At 46.1% G+C, this 18,206-nt stretch overlaps 1 protein-coding gene across 1 annotated transcript in view; it reads left to right on the forward strand.

The window, feature by feature from the left end:
• The first annotated feature begins 7,569 nt into the window (after positions 1-7,569).
• The window catches only part of LOC144784201 (vomeronasal type-2 receptor 26-like), a 162,492-nt gene continuing 151,855 nt past the window's right edge, over positions 7,570-18,206 (forward strand). Inside the window, exon 1 of the mRNA XM_078662859.1 lies at positions 7,570-8,106. Within this exon, the coding sequence (XP_078518985.1) occupies positions 7,570-8,106 (537 nt within the window). The remainder of the gene's footprint in view (positions 8,107-18,206) is intronic.

An 18,206-nucleotide genomic window follows, 5' to 3' on the forward strand; every position in this document is an offset into this window, starting at 1 on the left:
TCTGTGACTGAGGAGTCTGTGAAACTTGTTCTTGTCTAGGCGGACGTGGTCTTTCTTTAGTCTTACCAGTAGCTATGTTGTGTTTCAGAACTGCACACTCGTTTATAAAATGACCTGGCTGTTTACAATAATTGCAGTTCCCTTTAACGGGAGCTGCAGGATGACTGGCTTGATTCGGACCCCTCTTCTGACTGTCTTGTGGAACAGATTGTGCAACTAGTACTTTCATTTTCGTGTCTTTCATACGTTTTCTCTCATGTTCTTGCTCTTCTCTGATTCTATTCTGGTGGTACTGAAGCATCTGCAACATCTGGGACGGAGTACTTGCTTGCCATGTACTTTCGACTTTCAAAACTCGATTCTTAACTTGTGGACTTGAATTCTCGACTAATTTAGTAACAAAAAGATGAGGGTATGACTCGCTACTTGTCTTGAGGCCACTGTTGATACTAAAACATTTCTCAAATCTAGAATAAAAATCACTAGTGTCTTCGTCTTGTTTCTGTTTACAGGCTGAGATTGCATCCCAGTCTTCCTTTCTAGTGGCTAATAATCTTGGCAAAACTTGTATTAACAATTCTGGTAATTCTTTACATTTATCTCCAAGACCGGTACCTGGTACTCGTGCCTTGTCTTCAGCTTCTAGAACTGCCCAATCGATCTTTTTCTCTCCCACCTCCCATTCTTTTTCCTTGAGTTTCTCATATACCCCTGCGGGCAATAGGACTTTTAGCATTTTAATTATGTCTGGATACGTGTATTCTCCCATACGGAGCATGTCTTTTAATTCTCAGTGGAACCCTGCTGGGTCTTTATCATGACAGGGAATTAACTTTTTCATCTCTAAGAGTTCCATCTTTGTAATTGGGGTGTAAACAAACACTCGTTGCATTTCACCAGCTGTTGTCTTAACTGGGTGTACTTCTCGTAACGGATTCTGTCTATCTATGTAAAACGGTTTACTCTCTGGCGTTGAGACATGAACAAAATGCGGGTTCAAAAACATACTATATTTGTGGAGCTGTTCTAGAATGACACTAATTAAATCGGTACCTAAACCTTTCCATCTATACTGGAGTAACTCGTTCAAGACATCGTGTAACGGACCTGGATCAGAATGTTGACCCTCATACAGAGTAATGAGGTGCTGGATCATATACATACCCGCCAGTCGTTGCTCGGCTGGGGGCGATTTCAGAAACATTTGTGCCACTATTTCGTCTGGAAAAGTGGTAGAATCAGTAATCCATCGGACTGCCGATCGGACTAGTTCTTGTTCATGCATAGTACTTAACTCATTATAACCGATTCGTGATTTCAGAATGTGATCGGTAGCTTGAAATACTTGTTCTAGAGAACCTTGTTCTGGTGCTGGATGATGAAAAACTGACTTGTGTTCTAGGCGTAAATGGCGATCTGGAAATCTAGATTTTCCTACATACGCTATTCTGGCGGGATTCTCGTCGTCTACCTCTTCAGTAGAGTCATTTTCTTTCTCGCTTACTTGTGCTGCTTTACGTTGGTCATGTAACCTTATTATTTCCTTACGAATTTTCTTGTACATACTCTCTATACTACTGATAGTTTTGTGCTTACCCTCGGCTATATTATCACTCCACCTTGTCAGGATTTTCATTTCGGCCGGATCTTTAGTCGGGTAATCTTGTTCTCTTATTAGACAATTAATCAGAAACTTTAATATCATGAGCTGGATCTCAGCTTTCCTTTGAGACATGGCTTCGCTAATACTTTCTGGATCATCCCCTGTACGGATGAAACGATATATTCTGTCTAGATCCCCTTTCATATCCGGTAGGGTGTCCAAATACCCAGTCACCCGTCTGACACGTACGGAATATATAACCGTACTATCATTACCTGTAACTGGATCATAGCGGCATTCAGTGAGAGCTCGTCGGATATCTGCAACGGACTGATATCTGGGCGTACGCTGTAGCGCACATTCATGTAACTCGGCCAACGTTCTACGTTGGTGTGGTGGCGGGGTACCAGGAGGACCTCCTCCTGCGGCCCCTAAACTGGAATCGTCGACTGATACTCTTCGTACTGGCGCGGCGGGAAATTGAAACGTAGGCTGGACCGGGGGTACCGTAACAGGTACTCCGGTGTCTGGAGGAGCAGGAATTGCCTGATTCACAGGGACTGGCAGAACAGGATTTGCATATTCTGGGACTGTGTCGTCCAAATAGGACGAGATAAAAATATCAGCTGCGGTCGGTTTGTGACGTAGCTTGGTCGGAACTAAGGGTGGCGGAAAATTACTTGATGCCTCCGGGGTCGCTTTTGGCAAGCCCTCGGCAAGAAGAGGATACATACCCTTGATGAGGGCGTTCCTCTGTCTGTCTGACTGTTCGGTTTTAACTCGTTCACCTATCTCGATTAATTCCCTTTCTTGAGCTCGCTCTAAGGATTCTCTACTTAGTTCTGACTTTCTGATTTCTTTTTCGGTTCTCTTATGAGATTCTTTGCGCCATAACTCGATGGCATCTTTCTGTGACTGTCTGGCTTTCTTTTTCCATAATGCCTCTTCTACTCTCATGATGCACTCGGCATCCCACGTACCTGATACGGGCCATCTATACTTTTCCCCTAACTCCTTGGTGTACTCTACCCATAAATCTAGATACAATATGGCGCTTATGCCATGCTTCTGATACATAAAATGACCTGGACTGTCCCTAGGCGGGACAGGAACTGCTGCTTCTAGCAGACCTTTTCTGGTTTTTAGCTGACGTAATTTAGAAAATAACGGCATGACTGAACTGTAACTTAGACACAATACGTAATTACAATACACAATGAACACGATAATTACTCCACATTCATACCACGACATTAAAATACATGAAGAACATTTAAAATAACAGTTCGAACAGAATACTACCTGGAATACTGAAAACAGAATACATGAATTTTCTCGAGAGCAGAACTGACTAGAACAGAAACTAGATGCACTGCTGGAACAGTACGAAACTCACCGGTCTCGTAAAGAGACACGTCAGGACCCGCATCCACCGAAGTGGACACTTCGTTTCGGGATATGTGTACCACCAAACCCCACGGACCAGAGACAATTAGATTGTCCCTGTCTAGATACTACCCTAGCAACGGTACTCACCGGGCAGCAAGAACGGAAGGCCTCGGACTGGACTGGACTGCTTCGACGCCGGACAGACGAACTTCGGACTTCTGTTACGGGTGGGCCTCCGGATACCTCGGACCTTGGACTCTCGGCTTGGGCTCTGGTCGGGACTCGCCGCGTTCCTCCACCGCCTCGTCTGGATGCTGGACCGCCACCTCCGTCTCCTCCGTGGGCCTGAGGGATACTTGGAGCAGAAATATCTGCACGTGGCCGGTATGGTTCCGTCACGGCTGCAGAGGGTCAGGGGGCACGCGTGGCTTCACCGGCGCGTGGGGAAAGGGCAAGTCCCTGTTCGGGCGCCATTATGTGGTATATAAATAAATAATACCGGATCTAGGTTTTACTGGACATAGTAATAACAGATAGCTCAATAAATAAGAGTCAAGATTCGAGGTAGTAGGAGTTTGCAGGTTTAATACAGCATAAAGGACAGGAACAGGACAACCTGCACAGGAATAGGAGGACAGGGCCCGGCAGCTGCCGGGGCTGGATCTGGGATGAGCGCGCTAGCTTTTAATAACAATGTACAACATATATATACTAAAACAATTGCATTACAGTGAATTACAGTAGGCGGAGCAGTGGGTGTGGTCAATAGCAGTCGCGAAAGATAAGGGTGAAAGTAGGTGTAACAGGAGGCGTATACATAGACATGTGATGTAAACGTAACAGAATATGTCATAAATGGGGCAGAAACATGGAGGGGGCTACCTAAGGAGCCGGGACCTCTAACCTAATGGTGCGCGCAAACTGGCAGTGACGTGTTACTAGGAGAAGCTGGGGGCTATGAACTATGTGCTAGGAGCAGAGACTGAAGTCTGGAGAGTCAGGGCGACATGTACCTAAACAGTATCTAGTATCTGATGTTTAGAGAACATGTTGATAGAATCCAAAAGTTATCGGGGTAAAGGCTAACAGACTCTAAGACTGGAGCATGCATTATTCTACATGTAGTGCGTGATGAAGAATATTAAATGACCATTGAATGCAGTATTTTCTCTTACATGGAGACGTAAAGGCTAGACAATGACGGAAACTATTGATGTGATTCAGTAGCTTAGGAATGCAGAGAAGGAGGACTGGACTGATAACTAGAATCATAACATACTCTTGGCAGACTCAGAGGCAGAGCCAGGCTGAACCGGGCACTGTGAGGCAGGAAGTAAGTGAAGGGTCAGGAATACAGGTGGGGGCTGTATCGCTCCTCAGCGAGGGCTCAGGAGACAGAAGCTGAATCTGGTGTCCAGGCCCTTTTGAGGCCTAGAAACGGGGACTTTACAATGAAATAACGTGCACACTGAGAAACGTGGCAACGTAACTTTACATAGGCCTGATATTCGTAGTATTCACGAGGACTGGAAACAGGCATACTGGAGATGGACACAACTATAATTGCGTCTTTAATCGGACATGGGAAACACATATGCATATTAATCATGCACACATAACATAAGATGGAGGACACGTAGGGACACAGAACATGGCCAAATTCACTTTTCCACAATTCTATGGCCCAGATGGGCGTAATCATCGGCTATGGGTTTGAAATTCTTAACTTGGAACGTGCGCGGATTGGGTACTTGCGCCAAGAGACACCGGGTCCTTTCCTTCCTCAAGAGACATGGGGTCTCCGTTGCGTGCCTCCAGGAGACACACTTGGACGAGGAGGGTGCCCAGCGGCTGTCCAAGAAATGGAGGGGCCAAATGTTCCATTCCCCCTTCTCTACCTATGCCAGGGGGGTCCTAATCTGGGTGGCGCCTGGGGTGCCCTGTGCCGTTCAATATGTTGAGGCGGACATTGAGGGCAGGTACCTGCTGCTGCGGGTTAAGCTAGATGGTAGGGATTTTCTGCTCTTAAATTCTTATGCACCAAATGTTGACGACCCTGATTTCTTCTCCCGCCTTCAGGACCTTGTTGTCTCGGACCTGGATGCGCCCCTCCTCTGGCTTGGGGATTTTAATTGCGTGTTGGATCCGGAACTGGATCGACATCCTCCTCGCTCTGGCACGAAGCCGCGCATGACAGCGCGCCTTAGGGAAGTAATGCATAATCTGGGGGCTGTGGATGTGTGGCGTACGGCCCACCCCACGCAGAGGCTGTATACTTGTTACAGCCCGACGCACGACACCCATAGTAGGTTGGACCGCGTCCTTGCGGCCAATATTGCCGCGTCTCTCTCATTGACGGTAACCCACCAGGCCAGTTTTCTGTCGGATCATGCCCCACTGACATGCATGGTGCAATGGTCTGACCAGGCTGCGCGTCCCCGCACCTGGCGCATGCCAGCGGACATTCTGCAGGATCAGGTGGGGGAGGACCATGTTGCGACTGCCCTGATGGACTACATAGATCTGAACTGGGAGAGCTGTGATTTACCCTACTCCACCAAGTGGGAGGCCCTGAAGGCGGTGATACGCGGTGCCTGTATGGGCCTTACATATGGGGTCCGGAAGCAACTGCTCTGTGACCTGCGGGGTGCAGAGGATATGCTCCGGCGCTGTCAGACTCTACCTGACGCCGGCGACTCGGATCGGGTGGCCGAAAGGGCGGCCCAGGTGTCCGTTCATGACATTCTTAACCGCCTCCACAAATTTACTCTGGGCCAATATAGACAGCGTCTTCACCGCGAGGGGGACAAGTCTGGTCGTCTGCTGGCCTGGATTCTTCGGCGTGAATTCGCACCGGAGCGGATAGTTGCCCTACGGGCTCCAGCTGGTGATATGGTGCACTCGGAGTCTGATATTCTTGAGATCCTCCGCTCCCACTTGCAGACAGTGTATGCGGCTGACCCTTTGATCACGGAGGCCTCCTATCGGCCTTACCTGCAGGGATTTGCTTTCCAGACCCTCTCAAACGAGGCGGCCGAGGAAATAGATGCTGCATTGACGCTTCGGGAGATTAGTGTGGCGTTGGCCGCCCTGCCGCGGGCTAAGGTGCCGGGTGGAGATGGTTTCCCTCCTGAATTTTACCATTCGTTTGGCGATGTCCTGGCCCCCCTCCTCCTACAGGTTTATAATGAGGCCCTGGAGACTGGCATTCTCCCGCCCACCATGAATCAGGGGGAGGTCTGTATGATCTTGAAGCCAGGTGGGGACAGCTGCGATCCCGCGGCGTTCCAACCTATCACTCTGATCAATACCGACGTTAAGATCCTCACCAGACTATTAGCCACTCGCCTAGCCCCACACATGGCACACTTGGTCCATCAAGACCACTGTGGGTTTATCCCTGGTCACAATACTGCGATGAATTTGTGGCGCCTGACCCATATCCTCAACTAGGTGCGTGGGAGGGAGGATCCCCACATACTGGTGTCAATTGACCTATCTAAGGCCTTTGACATGGTCAGCTGGGGGTATCTCTTGGAGGTGCTCCGGATGGCGGGGCTAGGGCCAGAGCTCTGCAATTGGATCTGAGTGCTCTATGGGGCGCCCAGAGCTAGGGTTCGGCTTGGTTCGGCCTGCTCAGAGGAGTGGTCCTTGGGTAGGGGCACCCGTCAGGGGTGCCCCCTGTAGCCGCTCCTGTTTGCCCTGGCAATAGAACCTCTGGCGGTCTCCGTTTGTACTTAGATGGCGCAATGGGGCATTAGGGTGGGCGATACTGTGAATGTGGTCTCCCTCTATGCAGACGATGCCCTGTTCTATTTGACCTCCCCGAGCGACTCGCTTCCCGCTTTGATGCGGCTGCTGGACTGCTTTGGCGCGGCCTCCGGCCTGCGCATTAACCGCTGGCGGGTTGTACTGCTGATCCGAATGTGAGCCTCCCAGGTCTGGGGTTGCGGTGGGAGCTGGAGGCGTTCCGATATCTCGGTATTCAGGTGGCTTCATCGGACGACCTCCTGCTGGCCCGCAATGCTGAACGGGTGCTCTGCTCCCTGCACCAGTCTGTGTCCTTCTGGAATACGCTTCCTCTCTCCCTTATGGGGCGGTTAGCGGTTGCTAAGATGGTGATGTTGCCCAGGATGTTGTACGTCCTGCAAAATACCTTTTGCCCGCTCCCCCGCAAATCTTTCGCACGCTCAATTTGCTGCTCACATCTCTACTCTGGGCGGGCGGGCGGGCGTAGCAGAGTTGCACTACATACTGTGGTCCGGAGCTGGGAGGAGGGAGGCCTGGAGGCCCCGAGGTTTGGCCTCTATTATTATGCGGCGCAGCTCCTACCCGCCGCGAGGTGGTTCGCGGATACAGAAAACTGGGAGCTGCAGCTACTGGCAGGCAGGGCGGACGAGAAGACATTACGAGTGGCTTTGATGCAGGGTAGGGGAGCGGACGAGGACCTGCCCTATGTGGTGCACCACGCAGCAGGAGTTTGGCAGCAATTTGTGGAGAAAGTTTTGCGGCGGGCCCCATTTCATAGGGAGCTGCCAGTGTGGATCTTGGCCCCGGTGCTGCGGATGGAGGCGAATATGTCCTTCCGGGAATGGCGAGACGGCGGATGTGAGACTCTGGCAGACCTGTACCGAGATGACTCCTTCGTGTCTTATGAGCGTGCCACGGAGGCCTTTGACCTGAGCAGGGGACAATACCTGCACTACAGGGGACTCCAGGAGGTGGCACGGACAACCTGGCCTCAGTTCCCAGAGGCGCCCCCACTGACTCTCACCCTCAACATCCTTCTTTCCTGTGGCAGAGGGAAGCGGCTGATCTCTTTATTGTACTCGGCCATGCGACAGGATTCGACCCCGCCAATCACACCGTCCTGGGCGGCCTGGGAGGCGGACCTGGGGATGACTCTGGAGCCGGGACAGCGCAAACATATTGGGCTCCTGACCTGGAAAGTCTCGTGTAATGCACGGTTCAAGTTGATCCACTTTAATTTTGTGCATCGCACATACATGACCCCAGTCTCCTTGAATCGCATCTCGGTGGATAGGTGGGACAACTGTCCTAGGTGTGGGGCGGAAAGAGCTGGATTCTTCCATCTGGCTTGGGAGTGTCCGCAGGTCAGTAGCTTTTGGAGTGAGGTGGTGGACCATCTTGGCCGTGTCACGAGCCTCCGGATTGCCCTGGATCCGCTTCATTGTCTCTTGGCCCTGGTGCCCAAGCCTAAAGGGAGGAATTTGCCTTACAAGTTTCTACAGCTGTTACTGGTGTTAGCAAGGCGGCGAGTGGCCATTACTTGGATGGGGCAGAGGGCCCCGAGGTCTCCCTGTGGCTTAAGGATGTTAGGGAGTGGTCCCTGGCTGAGGAGACGCATATGCAGCGCACGCGTCACGATGAAAGGCTCCAGGAAGACTTGCTAGCTTGGAGGTTGATGTGTGCAGATGGGTTACCAGATGATGATTCGGATGCCACTAGTGCTGAATTGTTCACCCCAGAGGGGTCTGGATCCAAGGGGGAGGTGGTGGGAGGCGAGATAGAGGAACCTGGTCCGGAGTAATGCCCTGTTGGGCGCGCACTAATGTTCCCTATTATATAACCCTGTGATTTGTCTGGATTCCCAGAGGATTGCTACTGAATGTGATGTCTGCACCTTATTGGGCCTTGAATGGATGACCTAGCTGTTGCACGTACTCTATTACTGATGCCACGTATGGGGGGGGGGGGGTTGTTTGCTGTTCTGTGTTGGACTGTGTTTTTATTACAAAATGTATCTATCCAGAGGGAATGGGGTAGAGCTCCATGGAGGACGTAGGAGGGGAAATACGTGAAAACCAGCGGACACTGGAGATGCACGTGTACAGTATGCAAACAACTATGATTATAACTGTGCCGTTCACTGACATTACGCCGCCCGGCCTCCGGGATGTGGGCCACGAGGCTGTGTACGATCCTGAATGTCGCATATTGCTAATTTTGCCTCTTAATGCTTATGGGAGGTTTTGCCTGTTCATGTCCTCTATGTTTTCCGCAATAAACATATTTAAAAAAAAAAAATGTGCAGGTGATATGCAATGCTGGCAACATCATTACAGACATTGTGGCCAAATTTCCTGGTAGCACCCACGACTCCTACATTTTCCAGAATAGTGATATGTTCACACGCCTTGTTGCTGGAGAGTTTGGGGACGGATACCTGCTCGGTAAATAACTGTGACACACCCTGATAGTCATGGCAGATGAATGTATCATGAGTATGTAACTAATGGACCTCTCTTTTCCACCTAGGCGATAGTGCATCTGCCCTGCATTCCTTTGTACTCACACCCTACCTCAATCCAACTACCAGGAGTGAGAGGCGTTATAATGTGGCTCACAGGTCTACTCGCATCGTAGTGGAGCGCACATTTGGACTCCTCAGGAGCAGGTACCGCTGCCTCCACAAGAGTTGAGGTGCATGCCAGTATACCCCCATCCTGTGCTGCAAGATAATAGCAACCTGTGCCATGTTGCACAATCTTGCCACCAAAGAAGGCACATAGGTGGAGCTAACACATCATGAGGATATTGATGATGACCAAGAACAGACAGAGCCCCATGCAACAGGAGAAGCAGCAACAGATGGGAGATTCAGACGGGCAGAGATCACACGTCGATATTTCAAAGTAATTAATGAGACACAGACAGGTGTAGTATGTGAATTATGTAGTTTAATTGTCACTACAGCATGTAAAAGATTCAACACCATTGTCCTAAAATGTCTGTGTCCATGACTGCGTGGTCGCAGTTCACCTCACTGTGACCTGTCCTGTGGGGTTAGGGCATTTTGTACGTTTGCGCCCATGCACTACAGTGCGGGATGCACGAGGCTGGGTCTCAACACTTTCGGTGGGGTGCCTGGGTCAGAAATGTTGCGCCTGACGCTCCTACGCATCTCAGGGGCAGGAGTGCTCGAGCCACTCCTGCTGGTGGACCCTTCTGTTTCATCCACACCTGTGTCTCCAGCAGTGCCTGCCTGGTTCGTGAGCATCTGCTCCATGGCAGAGGTGACTCTCCCCATCCCCCTAGATAAATCAGTACAGCAGTGAACAATTGCATCCTGCATTGCTACAGAACGCCGGCACAGCAGTGAGGTTGATGTGGCAAAGCGGTTAAGGGCTTTAGACTGCTGCTGCATACACTGGCGCTCCCTGTGCCGCTCTGAGTGGTCTCTATCCAATTTGTCAAACAGAGCACTCATGTACTGTGTGATGTCTGTCACCCCCTTTGCAATTTCCTGCATGCTCCCAGCAATGTTGCCAATTCCATGGTCAATGTTTGAAATTTTGCAATTGATGCTGCGCACCTGCCTGTGCACTGCCAACATTGCCTTCGCCTGCAGGCGCTGCACCTTTACCATGGTGGCCTCCAGTCCACAGAAGACCCCCTCTCCTTCCTGGCCTTCACCTCTCTCCCGTGACCTTCGGCCAAGGACACTGGCCCGCACAGCGCCTGCAGTACTCTGCTGCCTAGCCTTGTCAGCCACAGGTGGATGTCTCTGTATTTCACCCTCCTCATCCTCCTCATCTGAGGTTTGCAGGATCCTCAGAGGGGGCACATCAAGCCTCCTTGCCCTTCCCTGCACAGGTGACTGTGTTGTTGGTGTTGGGGAAAGGGCTGCTTGTTCCAACTCTTGTGTCCCAAACAACAGAGGTGACTGAGGCTGTGGTGGTGTGGCTCGCTCAGGTGTTGAGGCTTCCTGGGATGTGGTGTTATCTTTCTCAACAGCGCTGTGACCTACACTTTCTTTTTTCTTTTCCCTCCTTTTAGGTGCTGGCGCCCTCTCCTCCCTTTCTGGTGTTGTACTGCGTGAGGACTCTCCTGTGAAAAGATATGGACATTGGGTCAGTGGTGTCGTTCACCTGTGTGTCATTATTAAATTACATTTATCTCACACAATTGCCTAGTCTACATCAGCTGCTCGAAGTTGTGTGTGGCATGCCTTTCTGAATTCTATGGTGTATGCATTGAATGTAGGTACCTATGACTACGTCTCCCATGATGCATTGCTGGGCATCAGTAAAACCTGTTCTGGAGTGTTTTGCTTACACACACAGTGGGGAAGGGGGACAGGGAAATGGGTGGGGATTACTGTCCATGCATCTTACCTTGCTTCTTTGCAGCTCTGGCAGAGCTATCTGTGTCCCCAATTCCATGGATGCGTTCTGGCTCCAGGGTGGATTCCACAAGCTCCTCAAGCTCTGTTAGTCTTGGAGTTTTTTCCCCCACCTGTGGCTCCAGCTTCCTTTCTTTGGGCAGCAATTTTCTTCTTTGTGATGATGCGCAGGTCGTACCATCTTTTCTTGAGGTCATCAATCTCCCTGTGCATCACCCCAATGGCATTGACCTTTGTCTGGATGTCAAGCCATGTATTTCGTTTCACAGACTCTGCAACATGCAGAGACTGTTTTCCAAAAATTCGGGTGTGGTGCTTGACCACCTCTTCAACAAGCACCTGCAGTTCTGCTGGGCTACATTTTATTTTCCTCCTGCGCTCTGCTGCATCCTTCTGGCCATCCTGGGACTCCATTCTGGTGATCAGGTAAGCTCAGGGAAGCCTGCTCCTCTCTGTTTCCTCCTGCTCTGCAAACAGTTCAGGTGCTCTGCACCTGCATGGGTGTGGCCACTCCCAGGTACTGGGGAGGGGTGGTTGCATCTGATTGGTTGGATCCTCTGTAGCTTTGTTGTGGGGTGTGGTGGGTGTTCGTGATTGGTTCACAGGCTCACATGGGTTATTTTTCATATTTCCGATTTGGTATTTACCGATTCGGGAAATTTATTTGCCATTCATTCCTATGGCCAGGGAGTCGAATGGATATGACCGATTCGGTATTTACCGATTCGGAAAATACCGATTTGGTACTTACCGATTTCATTTTCCGAATGATACCGAATCGGTAATTTATACCGATTTTTTAGCTACATCCCGTTTACCGATTTTTGAATAATGATTCGGTATGAGCCGGTATTTAAAAATCGGTAATCAGGATTTACCTACATCTGGCCCTTACTGTGGGAAGGTGCCAAGAGCCCTAAAGCAACTAGAGGAGAATCAGCAAAACTCAGGAGGAAAAAGAAAAAAGTTAAGGAAAACATTACCTGAAGAGTATCAGGGCTAACATAGGCCAATCCACTGTAAGCTATTATACTCTACCCCACTCCACTGTATGCCACTGTTGTCTACACCGCTCCAGTGTCCGACACTTCACTGCCCACTATTCCACTATACGCTATTACGCTTGCTGCCACACCACTGTACAACATTCACTCTATGTCACTCCACTATGAACTATTACACTGTACACAACTCCACTCTATGCCAGTCCACCCCATGTTTGACACCACATCAGTGCACTCCACTCCACTGTATGCTATTCCACTATACACTACTCCACTGTATGCTATTCCATTGTACGTCATTCCACTGTATACCACTCCACTGTATGCTATTTCACTTTACAACATTTCAATATACGCTACCCAACTGTACTCTGTTCCAGTTTATGCCACTCCACTCTATGCCACTCCATTTTACACTATTCTATATGACTCCACTTGACTGCAAGCCACTGCAATGTATGCTATTACTTCTATCCCACTCCACTGTATGCAACTACAGTCTACACTGCTCCACTGTACGCTACTCCACTATACTCCATTCCACTCTACACCATTCCATTTTATGCCACTCTGATATATGTTATTCCACTGTATGCCACTACACTGTACGCTACTTCCCTCGATGCCACTCCACTCTACACCACTCCATTCTACACTAGTTAATTGGATGCCACTTCACTCCACACCACTCCACTGTATGCTATTCAAATCTACCCCACTCCACTGAATGCCACTCCAGGCTACGTTACTCCACTCTACTCTACACAGATCTACACTATTCCACTCTATGCCACTTCACTGCACTCCACTCTACACTATTCCAATGTATAATAAATAATAATAATACAAATCCACATTTGTAAAGCGCACACTCACCCGTAAGGGTCTCTAGGTGCTGGGGGCCGTCGGGAAGATTAAGCAAGCTATTGCCCAGAGTCACATGGTGCTGGGCTAATCTGCCGCCAGTGCCGGGAATCGAACCAGGATCCCCAGATTCCGGAGTCAGTCGCCCTGGCTACGGCGCCACACCTCTTCCCTGTAATGTAATGTATGCCACTCCAATTTACGCTACTCTAATGTACTCAACTTAACTCTTCCTGCTCTCTAATTTATCGTATTCCCCTCTAGCCCACTCTACTCTAGGCCAATCCATTCTATGAGCAAGCTTTGCCAGTCCTGGCCTGTAAAAGAATCACCAATATGAGACTTCTCGTACTGCCCATCATGGACTTCATTCCATCCTGGGCTCGCCAAGACAACTCAACCGCTTGCCCTCCATGAAGCTACCAATGTGAATCTTGGCTTCACCTGCTGTGCTGCTGCCCAAAGATGGCAAGAGAGCAGTGCTGCCTGTTACTCCCATTTTGCAGGTCTCACGGCTTTAGACACTGTAGAGAAGTCTCAGACCTGTGCTTCTCTGGCAACATAGCACAAATTATGGCCCTTCTAGGGATATTCATTAAAGCAATTCAGGCTGCACTGACACATACCGTTAAAGTCACAAGCTGCAACTAGTTGACCACCAAGCTTGAGTGACAATGACCAAACAGCATACAAAACAAAATATTGGGCAAAGGGTCCACCTAAAGGATGTGTAAACTGGGTTTCCAGACGTATGTGCCATCCTTACGCACCAGCACTTTAGTTCTAGTTCGGACTATTGCTTTTACGATTTTAGAGTTTTTAGCAAACCTGGTTACCCCAGTTGGAGTGTGCATGGTGGTTATGAATGCAATACTTTTTTTCTTTTTCCTTCCTTCTCCACACATGGAAAATGTAGTATATTGCAATCATTTTAATTCATTGAATAATAAAGAATCAATCAGTCAAGCACCAATTCTATGCTTTTCCATTGGAATTCACTACTCTGTAAAAAATAAAATGTAAATCTGTATTTGTAAAGCGTAAACTGCTCACCCTTATCGATCTCAAGGTGCTGGGGGCCGTCGTGGAAATTAAGTGAGCTATTGCTCAGAGTCACATGGTGCTGAGCTGAGTTTCCGCCGGAATCAAACCTTAAATCCTGTACTCGAAAGTCAGCTGCCCTGGCTGCTGCACCACACCTCTACACTAGTTTGCACAATTGTATTACACTCTATCCCACTCTACTCTACACCACTTCAGTCTACAGCACTCCACTGTATGTAACTACACTCTTCACTACTTCACTATGGTGAGCAGTAAAAATATCAAAATGTTAATATCGAAATACCAAAATATTGAATTTAAAATATCGATGGTACAAAATATCGATAAAGTGTAGTATTGTGAGATTTTTTTTATATTTTGGAATTTTTTGTACATATGTTATTTTGAAAGTATTAAAATATTTTTTTATATATTACATATTTTTATTTATTTCATATATAATTTTAGTAGTAGGATGTTGGGTTTATAGGGGATAAGGGTGGGGAGTTTTTAAAAATATATATTTTAAATTAAATATTATAATTTTTAAAATAAATGTCGAATTTATTTTTAAAAAAGGTATATTGAAATTTAAATTTGAAATACAATTTTAGGAGCAGGATTTGGGGTTTATAGGGGATGAGGATGGGGAGTGTTTTAAAAAGCTATATAATTTTAATGAAATATTATTAAAACATTTGTCAAATTTAGAATGTATATATGAATACATATTTAATTTAAGAAAAAAAATGAAAATTAATTTTAGGATTTGGTTTAGGCCTAATATGGGATAAGGGTGGGGAGTCATTCTAAAAAGATTTTTTTAGGGGATGTTAATTGATAATGTTGAGTGATCAGTACATAGCTTATTTTAATTTATATTGGAGTGGGAATAGTAAATTAATTATGTTTAGTGTTCAGCACCTACCCTAATTAATTTAGACTGGAGTGGGAATAGTACATTAATTATGTTTAGTGTCCAGCACCTACCCCAATTTATTTAGACTGGAGTGGGAATAGTACATTATTTATGTTTATTGTCCAACACCTACCCCAATTTGTTATAGTCTGGAGTGGGAATCGTAAATTAATTATGTTTATTGTCCAGCACCTACCCGAATTTATTATAGACTGGGGTGGGAATAGGGAATTAATTATGTTTAGTGTCCATCACCTACCCTAATTTATTGTAGACTGAAGTGGGAATAGTAAATTATTTATTGTTAGTGTTCAGCTCATACCCCAATTTATTATAGATTGGAGTGGGAATAGTAAATTAATTATTTTTAGTGTCCAGCACCTACCCTAACATATTATAGACTGGAGTGGGAATAGTAAATTAATTATGTTTAGTGTCCAGCACCTACTCTAATTAATTTAGATAGGAGTGGGAATATACAATTATTTAATGTTACTGTCTAGCACCTACTTTAACTAATGAGGACTGGAGTGGTTATAGTAACTTAAATATGTTCAGTGTCCAGCATTTGCTCAAATTAATTTATATTGGAGTAGGAATAGTATATAAAAATATGTTAGTGCACTGCAATTGAATGTAATTATTCTAAATTGGAGTTGTAATAGTTAATTAAATAAGTATAGTATAGGATTATAAATAATATCACAGTTTTAATGTAATGTTCATTAATATATTACATTTTATTACTAGAAAAAAATATATAAGATAGTTTTGCATTTACAAATGGGTAATGGTAGGTAATAATTTGAAAATATGTATGTATTATAATGTTGTGAGCAGAAAATAGTATTTTATATATGTAAAATATAGATAATTTAAGCAAAATAAAAATAATTCGAAAACCACAACATTTTTATGTTAGTTGTTATAATTTTTGATTGTTTATTAATTTGAGTAGGATAAAACCGTAAAATACTTTATTACATTATATTTCAATAGAAACATATTACTGCATGAATTTCAGAATATATGTTATGTCCATTTACAATACTTTTTACATTTATTTTTAGTACATATTAATTATTAACAAAACAGTATAATTTTGTGTTTCAAAATTTATGTAATATAGTAATAGGTATTGGATATATTCATACAAAGAAAGTTCAAACTGTTTTCATATCATATAAAAGTCTAACAATTGTATATGAAACCGGTCCTAAGAAGCTTGTTTCCCATCCAGGGAAGGCATGAGTTGGCAGTTCAGGCTGGACTGTTCCCATGAGGCACAGGGTCAGACTGATTTGCATATGGCCATATCTGAACTGGGGTGGCAGAGTGGGCTAAAGAACAGTAATGGATTAAACCCAGATCTGTTGACTGTGTGTGAGTGTTTGATTGGCTCAGATGCTCCGTCCATCACCACCCCCTTTTGTACCGCTTTGTTTGCCATAAGTTGGCAGGGTATGCTCAGACGTAAGTCCCTTGCTCACTTTGCCACTGGATTCAAGCAAGCCTGGCTGAAGACGGCTGTAATGCCAGAAACCGGTCCTAGGAAGCTTGTTTCCGGTCCAGGGAAGTCATGGCTTGGCAGTTCGGACTGGACTGTTCCCATGAGGCACAGGGTCAGACTGATTTGCAACTGGGGTGGCAGAGTGGGCTAAAGAACGGTGATGGATTAAACCCAGATCTGTTGATTGGGTGTGAGTGTTTGTTTGGTTCAGATGCTCCGTCCATCACCACCCCATTTTGTACCGTGTTGATTGAAGGAAGGCATTATGCCATCCTTCAACTGCGTTATTAGTTTTGGATTCCCCATTTAATGTGCTTCTGTATACGTTCTACTGGGGAATTAAGAATTTAGGGTTTCTTCTGTGGCCAGATCTATGTAGTCTGCCGACCCATGTATCCTCAAAATAGTCCAATAGTGTACTTAGTTTTGCTTCATGTTTCATGACACTTTGCTCAACTGTGTGCTACTCTACTCCAATTTACTGCACACATATACGTTCCATGTACTTAAGATATACCTTCCATGTACTTATGTATCCTTATAATTATTACTTTAATTCTAATTCAGCATATCCAATGCACTACCCTATATCTCCCCCTTTATCTCTCGCAATATATCCTTTACCCCCACTCCGACTCACCTCAAACCTATTTCTCACTCTATATCTCTCTCAATATATTCTTTACCATCACTCTCCCATTCATCCCAAACCTCCATACCACCACTGGGATCCCCCAAATGCCTTTCTAGACTCTTCCCTCCTCTACCCCTCCTTGCATCATCTCATACCTCTTTTACTATTCAGATCTCCCAAACAAGTTTTTCTAAACACTTCTCTCTGACCTTTTCCACTCCTGCTCCACTTTACTCATCCCAAACACCCTCCTACCGTTATGAACAAAAAAAATCTTTCCTGACCCTTTCTTCTGTTCTATTCCTCTTACAATCCAAATAACAGACTAACATGTCTACCGCTCAAATTAAGTTCATTTTATATTTTGCTACACTAATTCACCACTAATCCTTTTTGTGTTTCAGAATAGCGTGCGGCTCACCGAAAAGTGCTACAACACCTCATTTAGTTAGAATTTTTCCCCTATACAAACTTTAAAAATCCTAAAGTTGTACCTATAAGTTCCATTTACAATTTAACCACCACCTTCAAAGTATTATAAGTAGCGCACCTCCAGCTGCTTTGGTTTATGTAGGAAAACGAAATGTATATGTGTGATTATATATGTATAGGTATAAGTTATGCTATAGTATAATGGTATAAAACAAATAATTCATTATATATATTCATGTGTGTATTTATGTGTGTGTGTGTGTGCGTATTCACTGTAAAAAAAACTATGGTTAAAATGACATTATAGTAAGCAGTAGCGGTCGGTTGTGGGAGTGCTGCTGGGCGGTGATGTGGGGAGGGGCAGGGTGGGGGGTAGTAAACTATGGATTACGGCCAAATACAGGTAAGTAAACATAAAAATAAATAAAATGAATTTTGTTCTGCGCAATGCATCGCCAAATGCGATGCAGTGCACACAACGAAATTTGTTTTATGTATTTAAATGTTTACTTACCTGCATTTGGCCGTAATCTATAGTTTACTACCCCCCCTTCTGCCCCTCCCTCTTCCCACATCACCGCCCTGCTGCACTCCCACCACCGACCGCTACTGATAGTAAGGTATAATAATGATATTTTATTTTCCATTAAAAACTGAAACT

Source organism: Lissotriton helveticus, chromosome 10 (assembly GCF_964261635.1).
Source record: "Lissotriton helveticus chromosome 10, aLisHel1.1, whole genome shotgun sequence".
In the NCBI taxonomy this organism is placed as follows: domain Eukaryota; kingdom Metazoa; phylum Chordata; class Amphibia; order Caudata; family Salamandridae; genus Lissotriton; species Lissotriton helveticus.